General features: G+C 43.7%; 1 protein-coding gene across 3 annotated transcripts in view; it reads left to right on the top strand.

Moving 5' to 3' along the window:
• The window catches only part of Atp10a (ATPase phospholipid transporting 10A (putative)), a 189,852-nt gene that overhangs the window by 84,739 nt on the left and 86,479 nt on the right, over positions 1-18,634 (top strand). For all 3 annotated transcript variants that reach the window (XM_078049105.1, XM_078049104.1, XM_078049106.1), the window contains exon 2: positions 316-520. In XM_078049105.1, the coding sequence (XP_077905231.1) occupies positions 316-520 (205 nt within the window). The remainder of the gene's footprint in view (positions 1-315; positions 521-18,634) is intronic.

The raw sequence follows: 18,634 nt of genomic DNA, 5'->3' as shown, positions 1-18,634 counted from the left end.
CCACTCTCTAGTTCCAGAATCTTTTCCTCACCCCTGTAGAAAACCCTGACTCATTAAGCAGTCATCTTCACTTCCCTTCTCAACCATAGCAGCCACTAACCCACTTTCTGTCTCTATAGCTTTGCCTGTTGGAACATTTCATATAAATGGAGTTGTACCATATGTGGATTTATGAATATTCTTTTTAAAAGTTTTTATTATAGAAATTGCCAACTTGTGCAGAAATAAAATTTGATAGTTGGCCTCCAGATATTCGTCACAGTTTAGTTGTCATCAACCTCTTACTAGTCTTATTAACTAAAGTCTTTTTATCAGGGAAGAAAAGAAGTATGTGAACCGATTCTGGAAAGAAATCCGTGTGGGAGACTTCGTGCGTCTTCGCTGCAATGAGATCATCCCTGCAGACATTCTGCTGCTGTCCTCCAGTGACCCCGATGGGCTGTGCCACATCGAGACTGCCAACCTGGATGGAGAGACCAACCTGAAGCGACGGCAAGTGGTCCGTGGCTTCTCAGAGCTTGTAAGTGACTCATGTTTCCAGGACATCACAGGCATCTGGGTCACACAGTTTCTCCCATGTGGCCCCTCTGGTGGGGTCAGGAAATCTGCATTTTCTCTTCTGTCAGGCCAGGCTTATTTTCATATAGATGAAACTGAGAGTCTGAGAGAACTCCTTCCTGCTTGATCCCATGATCGGCCTGCGAATTTGGGGAGCAGGACTTACTTTTCCTACCTCTAATTTCCATTGGACACTTATGAGTTTCTCACAATGTTGTTTATAGAGACCCTGTAAAGTTACAGGGAACATTTACTGAGCCATGGTGCTGATTCATCAAATGGCAGTGTAGCAGAAGCCATGGCCCGTTCCCAGCATGTAGCTCAGGAACATTTTCTCTTCAGGGGAGTTTCTAAGATCAGCACCACGTCTTCCACAGTTGAGCTTTGTCTCAGGTGTATACCAGCCACTGTGCAGCAGGGTTGTGGGGTGAAGAGTTGGAAGGGAAGTAGTTTTGACCATGCACTCACAATAAAGCCTATTGGCCAAGAAAAGCAAATTCCACCAGGGGGTTCTTAACTTTCTGTCCATGCCCCGCTCCAGGTCTATACAGGGAACACACAGTGCTAACACTAGGTGAAATTAAAGTGATATGAATCCTTGGAGATCAGGAGGTGTCTAGCAGGAAAACATGCTCTGTAAGGCCCCTCCTCCTCCTAACCCTGTCCTGTCCTGGATTGCTCATCTGCGGCATGCCTTGGGGGTCTGGCCATTGGCCTACCCTGAAGGATGCTTTCAGAAGTGGTCCAAGGAAATGAGTTCCTGCATGTACAGGGAGGATGATATTGGGGATTTTCTTTCTCTGTCACCACAGACTTCTCCATGATTGCCGCAGTCTGGCTGGGCACAAGATCACCAGCCACTCACACTTAGTAGATTCAAACAGCAATTCTTTATTCCCGAACTCACAGCGGCCCTCTACAAACACGTTCTGGGGAAATCTCAGTTCTGCCCGCCAAATTCACGTGCCAAATACTTTCTCAATTCCACGAGAACCCAAGGGGAACTCAGGCAGCAATATTATTCCCAGAAGCAATAACCTTAAACCTGGAACTGCCTTAAACCCGAATTGTCTTAAACTGGGAACTCCTTAAACCCAAGGAGCGGGATACTTCCTAAAACCTGCAGGATACACCCTAAACCTGGATCCACCCTGTTCCTTGAGCAGGGTCACCTTTCTCAAACACACATGCAATGTCACAGCAAATTTCCAAGGCAAGTCCATTTAACATGGGGTACGCTGGCAAGGAAATTTCGATGCGTCATTCCTACTTGGCAATGACCCTCAGTACATGATCCCAGAGAGGGGTCCAGTAGGGGATTCTTCTTGGCCTTAGAATCAGAATCCACTGGGCTTATCTGGAGCAATTGGCTTCATTTCATAGTTAATGGATCTTGAGAAGAGCATTTTGTGTGGAACAGTTCATTGGGCATAATTTTGGGGGGATCCCTCCTGCCCAGAAACATTTGTGCAATTCCACCTTGGTCACTCTTGTAAGTGAAGGACCAGTATACATTTCCAAAAGGCCAAATAGGTACCTGTTTCCTGTAGGCTTCACACCTTGCCTTGACAAGTGGGAGGTCTTAAGCCAGAGGTTTGACCACTCCAAGTGCATCACCTTGCTGCAGTCTGGCTGGGCACAAATCACGAGCCACTCAAGCAGGAACAAACTTTATTTCTGAACTCCCCCAAACGCCACCCACTCGGCCCTTCCAGGGACACCACACCACAACCGGAACTCCCTCCACCGGAACTTCACCAACCAATGTGAACTCCCCAGGAAACCACCCCCCCCCCATGAGAACTCCAAAGTAGCAGGCACCTGAGGCAGACAGCAGGGGTCTATATACAATTGAATCAATCCAGCATCATCTTAATGGTTCGCCTCTCAACCCTTACTTCTGGCAAAATGCCAGGGGCCATTCCAACTGGGCTGTGGCTCTCAACATCACTTCATGACAAGCCTGTAGCTTGTTGTTCTACTCTTGCTTATTTCTACCATGGTTTCCTTATTTGTGGCAGAGCTGCCACAAATATTTCTTGGGATAAGGCAAAGCAGACGTAAAAATTAAAAATTAGCCAGACTCAGTGGCATACATGCATAATCCAAGCTACTTGGGAGACTGAGGGAGAAGAATGGAATTTCCAGACCAGTCTGGGCAACATAACCAGACTCTAATCTCAAAAAAAAAAAAAAAAAAAGAAAGAAATTTAGATGGAGTGTTTCATCCCATCCTAGATCAGGAGAGCTGATGAGTGTTTTTGTTAGGGACCCCTCCAGGCTGTTTCCAGCTTGTGCTGTTCTGGTTTATTAATAGATTTGCCATCCCTAGGTGCCACCTCTTGTCTTAGTAAATTGTGGGAATAAGTCAACCTCACTCCCTGGCTTCTCCACCAGGCCTCCTCGATTTCCCTGAGCCTAAAGTCCCTGCCTCCTCTCCAAGTCAAGTGTCAGTAGGTGAATGAACACTGAAATCTGCCAGGGGACAGGGTCCCCTCTCAGTTCTCAAGATCTCACTGGGAGTTTTGAGGAAGAGGAGGGCTGCAGAGGCTCAAATGTCGTCCCGCCCCAGAGGAGCCTCCCACAGGCAGAAGATGACATCACTGAAAGGAATACACACAAATACCTAATTGGTAAAACTGCAGACAGTGAGAAAAGGATGGTGAAATCCAAGAGCTGGGAGCAGACTGTTCATGCTGGGGTGGAGGGCAGGGGAAAGGCACAGGCAGATCTCCTTGGTCACTCTCAAGAATAACTTCCTTGTGTCATATCCTCTAATCTTCAACTTCTGAACCCTGTCCTATTCAAAAGCCTCCCTGCTCACTTATTTCCCAAACAACCGCAGCACTTTATAGTTCAGTGGTGCTTTATATAAACAGGTCGTTTATAAGTAGAATGTTTAAAATTCAAGGAAGGCTGCAGACCAGCACACCCTACATCACCCTCCTCAGGGCCCTGAAAAGGCCTGAGGATATGAATAGAGTGAGCCATAATTTAGTCAATCTAGCCAGAATTAACTGAAATAATTTTGACTTTTTAATAAAAGTCTCTTTAACAGCACCAAAATTCTTCAATGGGCAGGTTCCCTTATTGGTACATTGTTTTTCTTTCTGCTTCCTCCCTGCTGTTTTTCTTTCCCTTCAGGTTCAAATACATTTTTTTTCTGGTACCAAAATTCCTGTTTATATATTATTCTTCTGAAATTTATGAACTACCCATGGAAAATAAAGACAGTGAGTCTCTAGCTTTTAAAAGCTCAACAAAAGAAAAACTGAGCTTCTCTTTGTAACATTAAAATGCCAAAAACATGCAAGTGAGTTTTTCATTAGAGTTTGCTAGTCTCAGGTGAAGAACTGATCATGATCTGTGCTGACTTCTGTCAAATGCAAAGTAGTGTTTTATCAGTTTGATGATGAATGGCCAGTTGGAAGTGGTGAATTTTAGGAAAATTTAAATTAAAAGAGATTTATATCTCTTTAAGAATAATAGGTAAATGTGGCATTAATGCAGGGGCTGGGTATATCCATCAGGGTCCAGTCATGGGACAGAAATCACACAATTTAACCAGGGGAAGTTTGATGTAAAGGATTTTTTTTTTTAGTTGGGGGGAATACTGGGGATCGAACCCAGGACTGCTCGATCACTGAGCCACACCCCTCCAGCCCATTTTTATATTTTTATTTAGAGACAGGTTCTCCCTGAGTTGCTAAGGCTTGCTACAAATTTGTAGTCCTCCTGCCTCAGCCTCCTAAATTGCTGGAATTACAGGCATGAGACATTGCATTTGGCAAGAATTTTTAAAAATGTTTTAAAATTCTTTTTAGTTATACATAACAGTAGAATGTATTTTGATGTATTATACATATGTGGAGTATAACTTCCTTTTCTTGTGGTTGTACATGTTATGGAGTTACACGGGGTGTGTATTCATATATGAACATAGGAAAGTTATGTCTGATTTATTTTCCTATCTTTCCTATTCCCATCCCACCTTCATTTCTCTTTGTCTGGTCCAATGAATTTCTATTCCCTGCAGTGTCCCTCACTGCCCCCCTTATTTTGTGTTAGCATCCACACATCAGAGACAACATACGGCCTTTGGTTTTTTAGTATTGACATTTTACTTAGCATGATAATCTCCAGTTCCATCCATTTACCTGCAAATGCCATAATTTCATTCTTCTTTATGGCTGAGTAATATTCCATTGTATATATACCACATTTTCTTTAACCATTCATCTGTTGAGATTGGTTCCATAGCTTAGCTATTGTGAATTTAGCTGCTATGAACATTGATGTGAATGCATCACTATAGTATGTAGATAATTGCCATTCTCTAATTGCTAGAACATTTTTTTTCATATAGTTTTTTTTTTTTCTTCTGGAAGTGCCTGTTCAGTTCCTTTGCCCATTTATTGATTGGGCTATTCGGGTTTTTTTTTTTTTTTTTTTTTTTGTGTGTGTGTGTGTGTTTAAGTTCTTTATATATACTGGAGATTAGTGCTTTCTCCGAGGTGCAGTTGGTAAAGATTTTCTCCCATTCTGTAGGCTCTCTCTTCACATTTTGTTGCTTCCTTTGCTGGGAAGAAGCTTTTTACTTTGATACATCCCATTTATTGATTCTTGATTTTACTTTTTGCGCTTTAGGAATCTTATTGCTGACAGGATGGAGATTTGGGCCTACTTTTTCTTTAGTAGGTACAGGGTCTCTGATCTAATGCCTAGGTGCTTGATCCACCTTGAGTTGAGTGTTGTGCAAGGTGAGAGATAGGAGTCTAATTTCATTTTATTATATATGGAATTCCAGTTTCCCCATCACAATTTGTTGAAGAGGCTATCTTTTCTCCAGTGTATGTTTATGGTGCCTTTGCCTAGTATGAGATAACTGTATTTATGTGGGTTTGTCTCTGTGTCTTCTGTTCTGTACCGTTGGTCTTCATTTTTGTTTTGGTGCCAATACCACTGCATTTTTGTTACTACAGCTCTGTAGTATAATTTAAGGTCTGGCATTGTGTTGCCTTCTGCTTCACTTTTCTAATTGAGGATTGCTTTGGCTATTCTGAGCTTCTTATTGTTTCAAATGAATTTCATGACTCTGGTAAGAATTCTTAAGGGAGGGATTTATAGTAAGGAATAAAGATAAATTACTGTGACTGTGTAAGGGGTGTCACAGACTTTAGATGTGCCCCTCCCCACTCAGAAGGCCCATCCATGGTTCCTAGAATGGCAGAAAAGCTACAAAGGGACTGCCCTCGTGGAACTTGCTGAAACTCTTTCATAGGGGTTATGGGGATGCCATCCACAGGTAGGTGCCAAGGCTGGGAACTTGCTCAGTGCCTGGGCAACTGTGGACCACGGGGCATTGCCATGGCCAGGCCCTGGGGAAGTTTGCAGAAACTCTGTATGTGGCCCAGTAAGGCAGCCCTGGCTACTTCAGTGGACCAAGATGAAGACTGGCAGCAGGCCTTTAGGCAGCTCCCCTGAGGAACCTTGGCCCTGGAATGTGAGGGGACTGGAGAGGTTGCAGAGAGCAGCAGCTTGGATTAGAGTACAGCCTGCATCCACTAGGCTCTTGGTTACCCTCAACTGCGAGATGGAGAAAGTGTGGGGCATGCCAAGTCTAGCAGAAACCTGGAGGGACCAAACAGCAGAGAACACAAACACACATGCACATACACACCAAGGCCAGCCCCCTTCTCCTCCAGTACCCTCTACCAGCAAGGCAGAACTTAGTTCCTCTTCCCACACTCCTTGTTTCCAGATCACAGGTGAAGTGCTTGTTTGGGATACAGTGCTAAGAAAGGACTGTTTGAAGCAGGACTCACTAGGCTTTAGGAAGACATCGCTCACCCTTCCCAGGCATGTGTGGCATGTGTGTTGATATGTGCTCCAGAGGAGGAAAAAAGATGAATGTCTGGGTGGAGAAGAAGAGCATGCCAGGTATTTCAGACACAGGCCAGAGAGGGAAATTGGGCTGCATTTAATGAACAGCATTAGATAAGCTGTACAGAGTTGAGGGGTTACAGGGGAAGCAAGAGAAGCAGGAAAGTGGGGTGACATGTCCTACTCAGACTCCAGAATCCAAGGACGAGGACCCAGATACCCAGACGGATGGCTCCAGAACCTTAAGTCACCAGCCATCAAGGCTCTGTCAAAGGCAACTTAGATTTGGAGACTTAATGAAGATTTGATTTAAAAGTTAGTCACATGACATTGTCCAAGAATTGAGAGAAGAGCCCCAATGCTGGGTATTCCCCTCTCAGAACCTTAATCACATTCATTTAGGCATTCTGGGTGCCAGGGCTTATTGTGTCCGTCATATTTGTAATACAGAGCATATTTTGAAACAATCTTACATATTTTAAAAAGCAAATCCTGTGAGGTAATGATTATTACATCATGGTATAGATGGGAACAGTGAAGTCAAGAGAGTCTCTCAAGGTGCCTTTCCCTTTCCCATTTACCATCAAGAGTGGAGTGTGCAGGGTCTGAGTTTCGATATCTCCCAGGTTGCCATGGAGGGGTCTCCAGTATCCAGAGGTTCCCTACTGTACTAGGCATCTCCTGTCTCATCACAGGCACATTCATACAGTCCCGCAGTCCTGTCCTGAAGTTGCATTTATCCATCCTCTATATGGGTAGAATTTCTGTCTACTCTAACATTTGCACAGTCATTTCTGCAGAGTTAGGAGCTGCCTAATTATATCAATTTACATACAAGTCTGTTTTATTAGAAAAATAAATTTTCTAAAAAACATTTTTACAAAGTTTTATTCATTCAAAAAATATTTATCAAGCATTTGTTATGGATCAAATGCTATTTTAGGTGTTGCATTGATCAAATCTGGGGAACATTTTTCCCCTCACAGTATTTGCACTATTTGTATAAATAATAAAGGTAGAAGTTTGAAGTGATAAGTGCTAAGAGTGAATGACAATGCAGAAACGGAGCCATGAAATGTCAGGTGGGTGTTGGAATTTAAGTCAAGGGAGGGAGGAAGGTAGGGCAAGGATCCCTGAGGAGAGCCCAGGACCAGAGGCCACGTCATTGATGGGGAAGAGCTGTCCAAGAGGTGACTTCTATGTTGGCTTATTTACTGAGAAAATATGTTCCGATCATTTGTCTTTGGGGTGGATCTAGTTGGATTACTGTCCACAATCCAAGTTCCACCCACAGCTGTTCATTTAGCACTATTTGAAGCAGTAATTGTTGGGCTTGTAGGAAGAATTTCACTAAATCTTTCCAGGCCTGTGTGGATGGGTGTCCACATGTGTGCATGCACGCTGGCATGTGCTGCAGAGGAGGAGTACAATGACAAAATGGGTATGGAAACTTCCTTAGGCCAGAAAACTGTTTGAGAAGCACTAACTCAAAAAGATGTACCTCATATCCCGATCTCCACTGATGATATGGCTTTACCTCTACCTTGTGTAGACATCGTTACTAAATTCCCAGCATGTGAGGATTGTTGGCAAAGCATTTCCTTTTGTGAAGAAGAGCCAGACCTGCCCCAAGTTACTTGACAGAATTCAAGGAGTTTAGAAAAACAACTTTTATTTTTTAAATATTTAGAAGACAATTAAAAAAAAAAAAACGTTTTTGCACATGCTTTCCAAATTCTGTCTGCCACAGGATAACTAGAGGGGAAAAAGTACAGTTTGCCTGAATTGTTTTTTTTTTTTTTTTTTTAACTTTCCAATTTGCTAGTCTTTAATTAAATGTAGTTACATTCTCAGCTGTGAAATCTATTGAGGCAACATAATCTATCATCTATGTGGATAACAAAAACAGCTGGCTTGGTGTCTTGGTGTGTTAATTGGATTGGTTAATATTAAGTCTTTGCAAAAGATTCATGATTTTCTTTTACATATTGAAATATAGTCAACAGGCTCATAAATTAGACGAGGGGACAAACCATTACATAATTTTATTGAAGGATATTGAATATGTAGTAGGAAAGACAGAAACTACTTTGAGAATGAAATAATTTTATTCAGATAAAAATGTTAACGCTTGCAAAGGTGGACATTCAAGGGAATTTGTTTAGGTAGGTGATAGGATTATTGGACACATACCATGTTTTATAGTATCAACTGTGTATATTTCATGGGAGGGAATGTAAATTTGATTGTACCCTTTTTTGGGGGGGTGGAGTACAGGGGATGATGTAACTCAGTTGTAAAGAGCTTATTTAGCTTATACATGGCCCTGGGTTTGATCCCCAGCAACCCCTCCCCCGAAAACAAAAAAGAAAAAAAGAAATTGGTGCTCTGGGTTTTTTGGTCTGAAACTATGATCTATAAAATCACTGCTTATAGAAAGTAAAGCACTTTGATCTTAATGAAAAAAAAAATGCCACAGTGTTGATAATATTAAGCTAACCTGAAGTATTTATCCACATTAAGTAGAAACTTGAAAATTTGTGTTAGATTTAACTCTAGTTTTTTGGTGTGGGGTGGAAAATAGTCGTGTCCCGCGCCCACCCACCCATTCCCCTTGGTCTTTCACTTTTTTTTTATTTTTTTAAATAAAGGACCTTAGAATGAGATGGCATTAGAACAAACAGGATGGCCCTTTTGTGGTAAAAATGAAATAGTTTTTTTTTTTTTTAATTCCAGGAAAAAAGACAAACAAAACAATAAGAGATTTTTATTCTGTTTTCAGGTAACATATAATGTGAAATGTGGTTTCTCTTTAATTATATTTTCATTGTTTAAAGAAACTCTGGGGGTGGGTTAACTTAATTCCAAATTTCCTAACTGTACTTAAATCACATTAGCAATTGTAAAGTGTTTGAAGCTTTGTGTACTTGTGACCATGTGAGATCTGTCCAGTTCATACTAAGCTTTTACTCACAAGTGATGGTGGATGTGTATGTTTATTTGGATATCTATGAGTGTATGTCCACATAGGTATGGGTATGCATAGGTGTGTACAAATAAGTGCAAACGACTATGTGAGTGTGTGTATAAGGGATTTTGCTTCATTAAATTATCGCTTTGTTTTTAGGTTTAGGAGAGGATAAACATTCTTTCCTGGGCTAAGACAGTGTTCTAGAAGTGGACTGATCTGCAAGGGAGCACTGGGGAATCTGGTGTCTTCTGTGTTGTCTTTGACACCTATTGTGAGGTGTAGGCCTTAGGTGAAAGGTGCTCAAACAGTTCATCCTCTGCTGGGTAGACCCTGGAATACCTTGTCCCTTGATAAGGGGCCTCTGCCTGGTATCAGTTTCCTTCCACTTGTTTTGTGAGCAGTGTGCCCCCAAAGAGGAAACTTCTCTGTGTCCATGAAGTACAACACGAAACTAATCAGCACTCCTTGGTCTCTGTAGCTGTTTTAATTCTCCCAGTTGTCCTCATTTTGTTTCTGAATTTGTAAGAGTCTGTTTCCCCTGTCACCCAGTGTTCCTGGGGAGGTTATATAATACTTCTTTTTTGCAGATGGTCCTCAAATGGAAGGCAGTATTTTGGTTCTCCTTTTGGTGTTAGTGTTTCTTAAGAGCTTTGCCCATCCATAAATGAAAGTGGAAGTGGTGAGATTGGTGGGCACATTTTATAATGGTGGTAAAAGGGACCTAATAAGGTTCAAAGTTGCCTTCAGAAAACACCATTACCTACTTGGGTCCGGGTAAAACCATGCTTCCTGACAAATCTAAATTGGGTTTCATATTGAAATAAAGTCTTTCTCACTTTATTCATGCTCATGAATAATCCATCTGCTGAAAAGGGACTTAATGGGCTAAATGAGTATTTTATCCAAGCTGAGATCAGGCCAAAAGCCAACTTCTCTAGTTTGTTGGTTTTCAGTAAAGCTGTTTTCAGTCGTACAGTGTTGCTGTCAGAATGCTTTATTCTCCCCTCCCCTTCATCTTTAAAGGCCAAGAAATGGTGGTATCATTGACTGCAATGAGAAGTTCCCCCCTTTGGTTTCAGAGAATAGGTGCTAGGTACATCCAGGTGAGCTTTCTTAGGTTAAAAACTAGACTAGTGCTTAAATCTCTCTCTCTCTCTCTCTCTCTCTTTCTTTCTCTCTCTCTCTCTCCTCTCCCCGTCTCCCCCTCTCTCCCTCTCTCCCTCCCCCCTTTCTCCAAAAACACATATACACAATTTAACCAGATAGTATGTAGTCAGCATTTGAGGTGCTCTGGCTTCAATCCCTAGCATCAAAAAAATAAAAATGAAAATAAATAAAAAAATAAACAAATAAAATAAACCTTTGACTTTTTTGTCTTTGGGTACAAAATGGACAAGAAAAAGTTATTATTCACCTTGAGTGACTGAGTTTCAGCAGTGGTTCCTACTGTTGGCTAAAAAATAAGACTTTTCATTTGTGTGGTAAAGAAGGCCAACTTCAAAGGATTACAGACCTAGGTTTGTTTTGGATAAAACTTCAAATAGTTGGTTTGCTTATCCGGCCTTTATCAAGTGTTTTCGAGCCTTGACCAGTAGGCAGGAAATTCTTAGAGGACAAACTCTGAGGTTGACGTCTCTGCCTTGGCACAGGGAGACATCTTTGGGCCTTGGAAACCCTTCTCCTGTATTTGACCTGTTGTCGTTTCAAGGGTGAAAGCAACAGAAAGAGGCTGTTGATGCAGGGTGGGATTCTGAAGCTGAGGTCAGACCGTTTGTCTCAAGCATCAAAGACAAGTTTGGCCAGAGTGGGGAGGTGGTTTTTGGATGTCCACAAAGAGGGAGCCTCTTACCTTTCCTGAGTGTGCACACATGCCACACATCCTCTGAGACTGGAGTGTTATAAGAAGCTGCCTGCAGATTGCTGGTTGCTGGGAGACCGGGAGCAGGCACAGCCCAGAACCAGGAACTGGGGGCAGCTGTGTCAGCATTCAGAAAGATTGTAGCCCTTCCATGTTAGTCAGCTTTGTGTCACTAGAACAAATTTCTGAGATGATCAGCTATTGAGGAGAGATTGTTTATTTTGGTTCACAGTTTTGGAGGTTCCAGTCAGTGCTCACTTGGCCCCATTTCCTTGGGCCTATAGTGAGCTAGTTCTTCATGGCAGGAGCACTTTGCAGACCAAAACCACTTACCTCCTCTTTGGGAAGTGAAAGAGAAAGAGAAAAGTATACCCCTTGAAGGGTGTACCTTCAATGTCCTAAAGGTTTCATCACCTTCCAATACTGCCATCCTGGAACATAGGGGACACTTAAGGTCCAAACTATGGCACCTTCTCTCCTGCCCCAGGCAGTAGCACCAGTTGACACTCACTGAGTGATCACTGCATGCCAGTTCTCTTTGACTCTTAGGTCCTCTTATTATTCTCATTTACCAGATGAGCCACTGAGGCACAGAAGACATCTTCCTTTTGACCCAGCTTGTGGCCAGAGTAAGTAGTGATCCTCGTTTGAGGCAGACAGATGGGGCTCAAGGCCAGGTGGTAAGGCTCACTTGGGGCCACCTCCACAGAGCACTGAAACTATCACTGCTGATGTTCAGGCTGGTGGAAGCAGGGTTGGGCTAAACCATAGCTAGAGTAAAGTCTGGAAGAAATAAGGAGCAGCTGAGAATATTTCTGCACATCCACATTTCAACCTTGATGTTTTGTATCATAGTGGATGCTTGTGCACTTCCAATATCCTGAGCAGTGAGTGACATGTATAGGTCAATCTGATGGGCAGGAAGCTTTTAAAGATTTACTTAATAAATGTAGTAGGCTGGTCACCAATGTGCTCACTGACTTGCCTGTGTTGATGGAATGGGATTTCTAAGTTCCTGATTCCCAAAGGTCATGGTAGGGCGTCTGTCTTCTTGTACAGTGAGGACACAGGCTTGCAGTGGTAATGCTTTGGTTTATATAGTAAGAAGTGACCCTGTGCTCCACTCCTGAGCCCAGATGCATCAGGCTCCCAAACACACATGGCCCTGGTGCTCTTTAACAACACTGGCCATTCCCTGCATGGAGCAGGTATTCAAGAGCTCACTTCCCCATTTCCATGAGGGAACTTCCCGAGAAAGCAAGGAAGAAAGGTCGTCTTTGGGTTGAACCAGAAGAAAGCGACTGGCTGGTGTTGCCCCAGTTCTCAGACTCTAGCTTCCTGACCTCAGGACCCTGCTCTGCAGGACTGTTCCTCCTCATTTTGTATTTCAGAGGAGTCTGTGAATGGAGACACCAGCCGGCATTTTAGCTTCAAGCTCTGATAGGTGTTAACAGATGAGATTCACAGACAGAGACAACCAAAGGCTTTGGAGGCATTTTTAGACAGAGGATAGACCACATTTTAAATGTACACATGTTTGCTCAGACTACTCTAACAAAGTACCACAGACTGGGTGCCTTAAAGAACTGAAATTCATTATCCTACAGTTGTGGAGACCAGAAGCTAGAGATCAAGGTTGCAGCAGGATCAGTTCCTTCTGAGGCCTCTCCCCTTGGCTTTTAGGTGACCACCCTCTCAACATGGTCTTTCCTGTCTGTGTCCTAATCTCCTCTGATGAAGTCGCCAGTCATTGGATCCAAGCCCACCAAATCACTTCATTTTAAATTACTTGCCTTTTCAAAGGCCTGTCTGCTCGGTCACATTCTGAGGTCCTGGAAATTAGACCTGAATTTGAGGGGGACCGAATTCAACCCAAATTCAGTAGTGCACTTTCAGGTGAATACGACTACCATTCCTGAATGGAAACATTATCAGGAGTGTAAATAATCTCAGATCCAATTTAGCTGCATTCCAGTCTGCTCCACTGCCAGGAAGAGGAACATGCTTTCTCTTGATGTATCTATGGCTGGAAACGTGAGGCCTAGTGAGGAAGCTGAGAGCGAGTCACAGGCGCAGGGTGACTGGCTGCAGCCTTCAAGGAAGCTGTCAGTTAGATATGCATGTTGCATATTAAAATCTCTGTGAATGACGGGATCAAAGGAACAAGAATTTTATAGGGTGAGTTTTAAAAACTGATTAGAGTTCTTTTAAGTATTGGGGTGTGTGTGTGTGTGTGTGTGTGTGTAGTCGAGGTATTAACAGCCAGAACTCTTTTTAATAAATATTACCCATAGAAGTAGAGAAGGAAAACCTTTCAACCCTTGACTGAAACCTCCCTTTGATCTTGGAGTTTCCTTCAAGGAAGACCCCGTTTCCATTGGAAATGATATCTTGTGTCTTTCCTAATCCCTGTTTGTTTTACATTATAAAAGGAATCAGGACTTGATTTCCACCAGTCATGGAAAGTGTTCGTCTGAGAGTTAACTTGGAAACACAAGGCCCTGACCTGGGCCTGGAGGAGAGAGAGAGAGAGGTGCTCTTGGGGTTGAAAGAGATGGGATTCCAGGTCCCCATGGCCTGTGACAGTTGTATCTGGCTAGCCTGGTGGGATTTCCTGACCAGAGCTTGTGCTTCCAAGTTCACATCTGTATCATGAAGGCACCAGGAAACATTTACTTATATTTTAAGCAGAGGAAGTCACTTTTTTTTCCCTAATTATACCATTTACAAAAAGGACACAGTTAACCACTGTGAGCTTCTATAACAGGAGCAAGTGTCCAGGCCCTTTTCTTTCCCTAACTCTCCACCTTTGGCTCAGGAGGCCCTGTGGTGTACTGATCTTCCCATGTAGTAGGCTGCTTCTTTCCTCTCTCTGTCTTTTCAATACTCTGGTCACTTCCCAGTCATGCTGACCCCTGCACTTGGAGTTACCCAAGACTTGACCCTTCTCATGGGTACAGACTAACAGCTGCCAAGTCCTGGATTCTGCCAGGGCAAGATCTGGAGTCACATTCATGGGGATGAGAGGGCCTTGGAACAGCACCCAGTGCATCTTTTGGAACCTCTCAGTCCCAACTACACAGGGATACCCAGCCAGATGGCCACATCAAATATATCTCAAATTCAGGACACTGGAAAATCCCATGTGGGACCATATGGAACACATTACCCTCCCTTCTGCACTGGAAGGCTTCAAATATGTGAAAGCTGTCAGATCCTCACCCCAACTGGTCACTGTGCCAACACTTACCACCAGCAGTTAGTAAGGTTGGTCCTCATATCCCCTGGTGCACAGTGGTCATTAATATCAATCACCCTTAGCCACCCCACCCCCTTTTGAGCCAGGAACCAAATCCAATTGTGTCTAACTACTGAGCAACATCCCCAGCCTTTTTTATTTATTTTGAGATAAAGTCTCAGTAAGTTGCTCAGAGCCTCTTTAAGTTGCTGAGGCTGGCTTTGAACTTGAGATCCTTCTTCCTCAGCCTCCTGAGATGCTGGGATTATCGGTGTGTGCCACTAGTTCCCCTTGGGCGTTTTAGAAGTCCCTGAGGAATAGGCTCACCCTGATATTCTGACTCCTTTGGTATGGGCTATGTATGCTCCAGTATCCCTGGGGTTAAGCCTCCCACCCTGAGATAACACAGTTTCTTTCCTGATTGCTACTCTAGATCTAAAGAGGTCAGGCAGTTCCTTTCCTTTTTTTCTTTCTTTCTTAAAACAGGAGTGCTTCACCGTTGAGCTACATCCCTGGTTATTTTTTTGACATAGAGTCTTGCAAAGATGTGAAGGCTGGCCTCGAATTTACAATCCTCCTCTAATCTCAGCCTCTCAAGTCTCTGAGATTGCAGGCATGCACCACCAGGTCTTGAAAATATGTCTTCTTAAATCATGCAGCAAACCCAGCATTGTGGCCAGAGCATCTATTCCTGCAACACTCTGTGTCCTATATCCTGGTCGGTTTCTCAGCTCATTCAGGTCCCTCTTCTGACTGCCCCATACCCATCCTGGCCTATTTCTGTCCTATTTGCTTTGTCCCACAACAACTAGACTTGGCTGCTGCAGTCTGTGCAGTCTCTCCCGGTCCAGCCTACATTCTGCAGCAGCGATTGCTAGAATGACAAACCCAAATCACAGTTATGACTTAGGCCCTCTCTGGCTCAAATGCCTACAGTGGCGGGTGGCATGTTTGAGCTCCGTGGTAAAAATGAGGAATGGCTCCCTAGACCAGAAGGGGTAGGAAGTGATTTGATGACTCCCACAAATTTGACTGCAGTGTGCTACATAGCAGAGCTGCCTGTCTAATGGAACTGTGGATGCCAGAAAATCAGGAAGGGCAAAATATAATGTAAATGTCTATACATATACATACATACCATACACAAGGGTCCCACCTAGAGGATCACTGATTTGACAAGAGTTTCCCACTGATTTAGTGTCTTGACAAAACCCTGACTAGACTAGGTGTCTTCTGGTACTGGTGCATTCTGATCTGGTGCCCCTCTAAGCTGTAGCTCTGGTCCCCTTTGTACCTGGCTGTGTTCCAGGAAGTTCTCCAGAGGCACAAAGAGCCCTCTGCAGTTGAGCACAGACACTGAGCCTCAGAGTTCTGAAATGGCAAGACCTGGTCTCCAGGAGTCTGTTCTACTGCTGTTGGGGCTGGGGCCCTCCTTAGCCCTCATTGAATGGGTGAGGATCCACAAGAGGTCCTCCTGAGGTTAATGAAGGTAATAGGAGTGCTTTGTGTTGAGTCATGACCAGGCACACTGTACTCAGGGCTGCTGTGTGACTGCACTTGGAAAAGATAAGGCCCTGGGGCCACCAGTACAGCAGTGTTGGCATTTGTGTTTTTAAGTAAGCATGATGACCTGTTACCAATAGGGTCTGGCAGCAGTGTGGAGACATAGTTGGGCCTTCACCGAGTGTTCACTTTCCACTCTCCATTCTCCCACCCGAGGAGTGGCTAGTGGGAAGGCAAAGCGGCAGCATTGTGGGTGCTACTGGAGCTGAGCCAGAGGGAGCCAGTGTCAGGTTGTGTGGCTGCTAGAGTCTTATTCACCTCATAGATTTATTGGCTACTTGCATGTGCCTGGTGCTTTTTAGGGAACTGTAATTAAAACTGGAAAAAGAAAAGAAAAAAAATACCTTTTGCCAAGGTTAAGGAATCTGAGCTGTCAAGTAAAGCAGATCTAAGGTTCAAGCTGAAGCCTGTGTGTGGTTCTGTGATGAGAGCACCCAGGAATAAGAGGCCTACTAAGCCCCTAGGTTCCCAGTGGCCACCCTTGAACTCTGGGGTCGTTTCTTCAGGGTGGAGGATGGTGCTCCTGCAGCTCCTCAGCAGTGCCCACCCAGTTCCTCCACCAAGAATTCCCAGGAGAATCCAATTGTAGTAAAGGCCAGCGGAGCAGGCAAACAGAAGTTGCCCATGCATCCCTTTAGTCTGTATGCGATGGTAATAAAATCACACCTGTGTGGCAGTGTCATGGCCCTGTGGTTTTCTGTTCTTCTGGTCCCTTCTTACTAGTTTAAGTGGGTCATGGGAAGGACAACCTTCCTGGAGAGGAAAACACTGGTGTAGCTCTCTAGAGTCAGGATGTTGGGTCTGAGGAGAAGCCTGACTGAGTGCCACTTGAAGATAGGGACCGGCTGTGGTGTAGCATTGAGAGTAGGATTTGGGGTCTGATTCCTGCACTTGCTAGGTTACAACTTTGGAACATCATTCAATCTTAGTAGGCCTCAATTGCAACACCTGCAAAATGGAACATTGTCAAGTCTTTCTCTTCTGCCCTTTGCACAGCATCTTGTAGGTGGCAGGGGTGAGGGCACTCAGGGCAATGACCTTCCTTATCACCACCCGTGTTGCTCTACCTTTCATTGAAAAGCTATCTCACAGAAGGTTTCGGTGCAATAGCCTGTGGAGGAAGGTTGGGACATGAATTCACAGGTGAGGTTACGGGGAGAAGAGTTTGCTCTTGTAGTCAGAAGAAACTGAGGATAAAGGCAATTGTTCTACCTGAAGTCAATTGGACTGCCTTGGATGCATGGACCTGGAGATCAAAAGCAGAGGCTAGAGTGTCGGGGTGTTAGAGGAGACCTCTCCGGCACTGTGAAGACAGGGACCACCACAGAGACCACCACCAGCTGAGCTCCCGGCTTCAGAGTGAGTTCTCAGAACAAGGAGGCTGATATCATTAACCCCTTCCTTGCCCAGGGCTTTGGGGTTTACTTAACACCCCTGCACAGGGCAGGATGATTTTAATGCTGCAGTGAGGGATTGGATGTCATTGGAAATTCTCCAAAGGCAGAGATCTGGATATGGGCTATGGAGCTGAGTCTGCATCTTTAGCCTGAGCCTTCCCAGTGCAAGAATACCAGGGCAAGCACGACAGAGTAAACACTTTGGAGGGCTGCTGAGTTACCTCATTTGCAGAGGCAGATGGACATGCTTCTAATGGAAAGTTCCAGTTTTAAAGGGAATCCAATTGTCATGTATTGCCATTATTAGCAGGTGTCCCACAGAGGAATAAGGGTGGTTGGTTTATTATGCTGGTGACTGTTAAACATTCTCTACAGAAAGCCACCAGTCTGTATTGCAATGTTAAGCTCACCAGACACAGTGCTCTCTGGTACTGCCCTGTACTGACTTCACTATGAAGAGTCCACAAGAGGGTTGCTGCTCCCTGTAGACCCTCTACCTCAAGCAGTAGAGCCATTGCAAATAATAGGCTTATAGAGGGAGAATATTCAAGAAGCAAGGTTTGATTGATGGTTGTTATTTCTCTTGCCTCATCAGAAAAGATGAAATCATCAGAAAGGAACCTCTAAGTCTCTTCTTACTGCTGTAACAAAATATCCCACACTACATGGCTTAAAATGGTTTATAAATAATAGAAACTTATTTTTTGCTGCTCAGGAGACTGGAAAGTACAAGATAAGAGGCCATTAGATGTGGTATCTGGTGAGAGATCCTCTCAAGTTCTGCAGATGGCCATCTTCTTGATGTGTCCTTGCATGGCCAGCTCACGAGGGGAAAATACTCTCATGTCTGTTCTTTTTTTTTTATTATCTCATAGATAAATTTATTACTACAAGAAAAAATAGTTGATATGACCAAAATATTGTCTAAAATCACAAACACATATTCAAACAAATAGACAGGAGGCGTGACATGTGATTATTCAAAGAAAACATTCAGAGACAGTGACCAGTCCCAAAATACAGCCTTGTGTAATAGAAAGATCACATGGCTTATGCTCATGTCTCTCAATCAAACTAGCCCATGGTGTAAGAGTTACATAACTGTGGCTACACAATACCTTACACTTGTTAGCAGGTATGTTCTAAGCTCTTAATTAATGTATGTA

The sequence above is a fragment of the Ictidomys tridecemlineatus genome, chromosome 5 (assembly GCF_052094955.1).
Source record: "Ictidomys tridecemlineatus isolate mIctTri1 chromosome 5, mIctTri1.hap1, whole genome shotgun sequence".
Lineage (NCBI taxonomy): Eukaryota > Metazoa > Chordata > Mammalia > Rodentia > Sciuridae > Ictidomys > Ictidomys tridecemlineatus.
The sequence above is the reverse complement of the archived record's forward strand: the minus strand, read 5'-3'. Positions and strand labels throughout refer to the sequence as shown.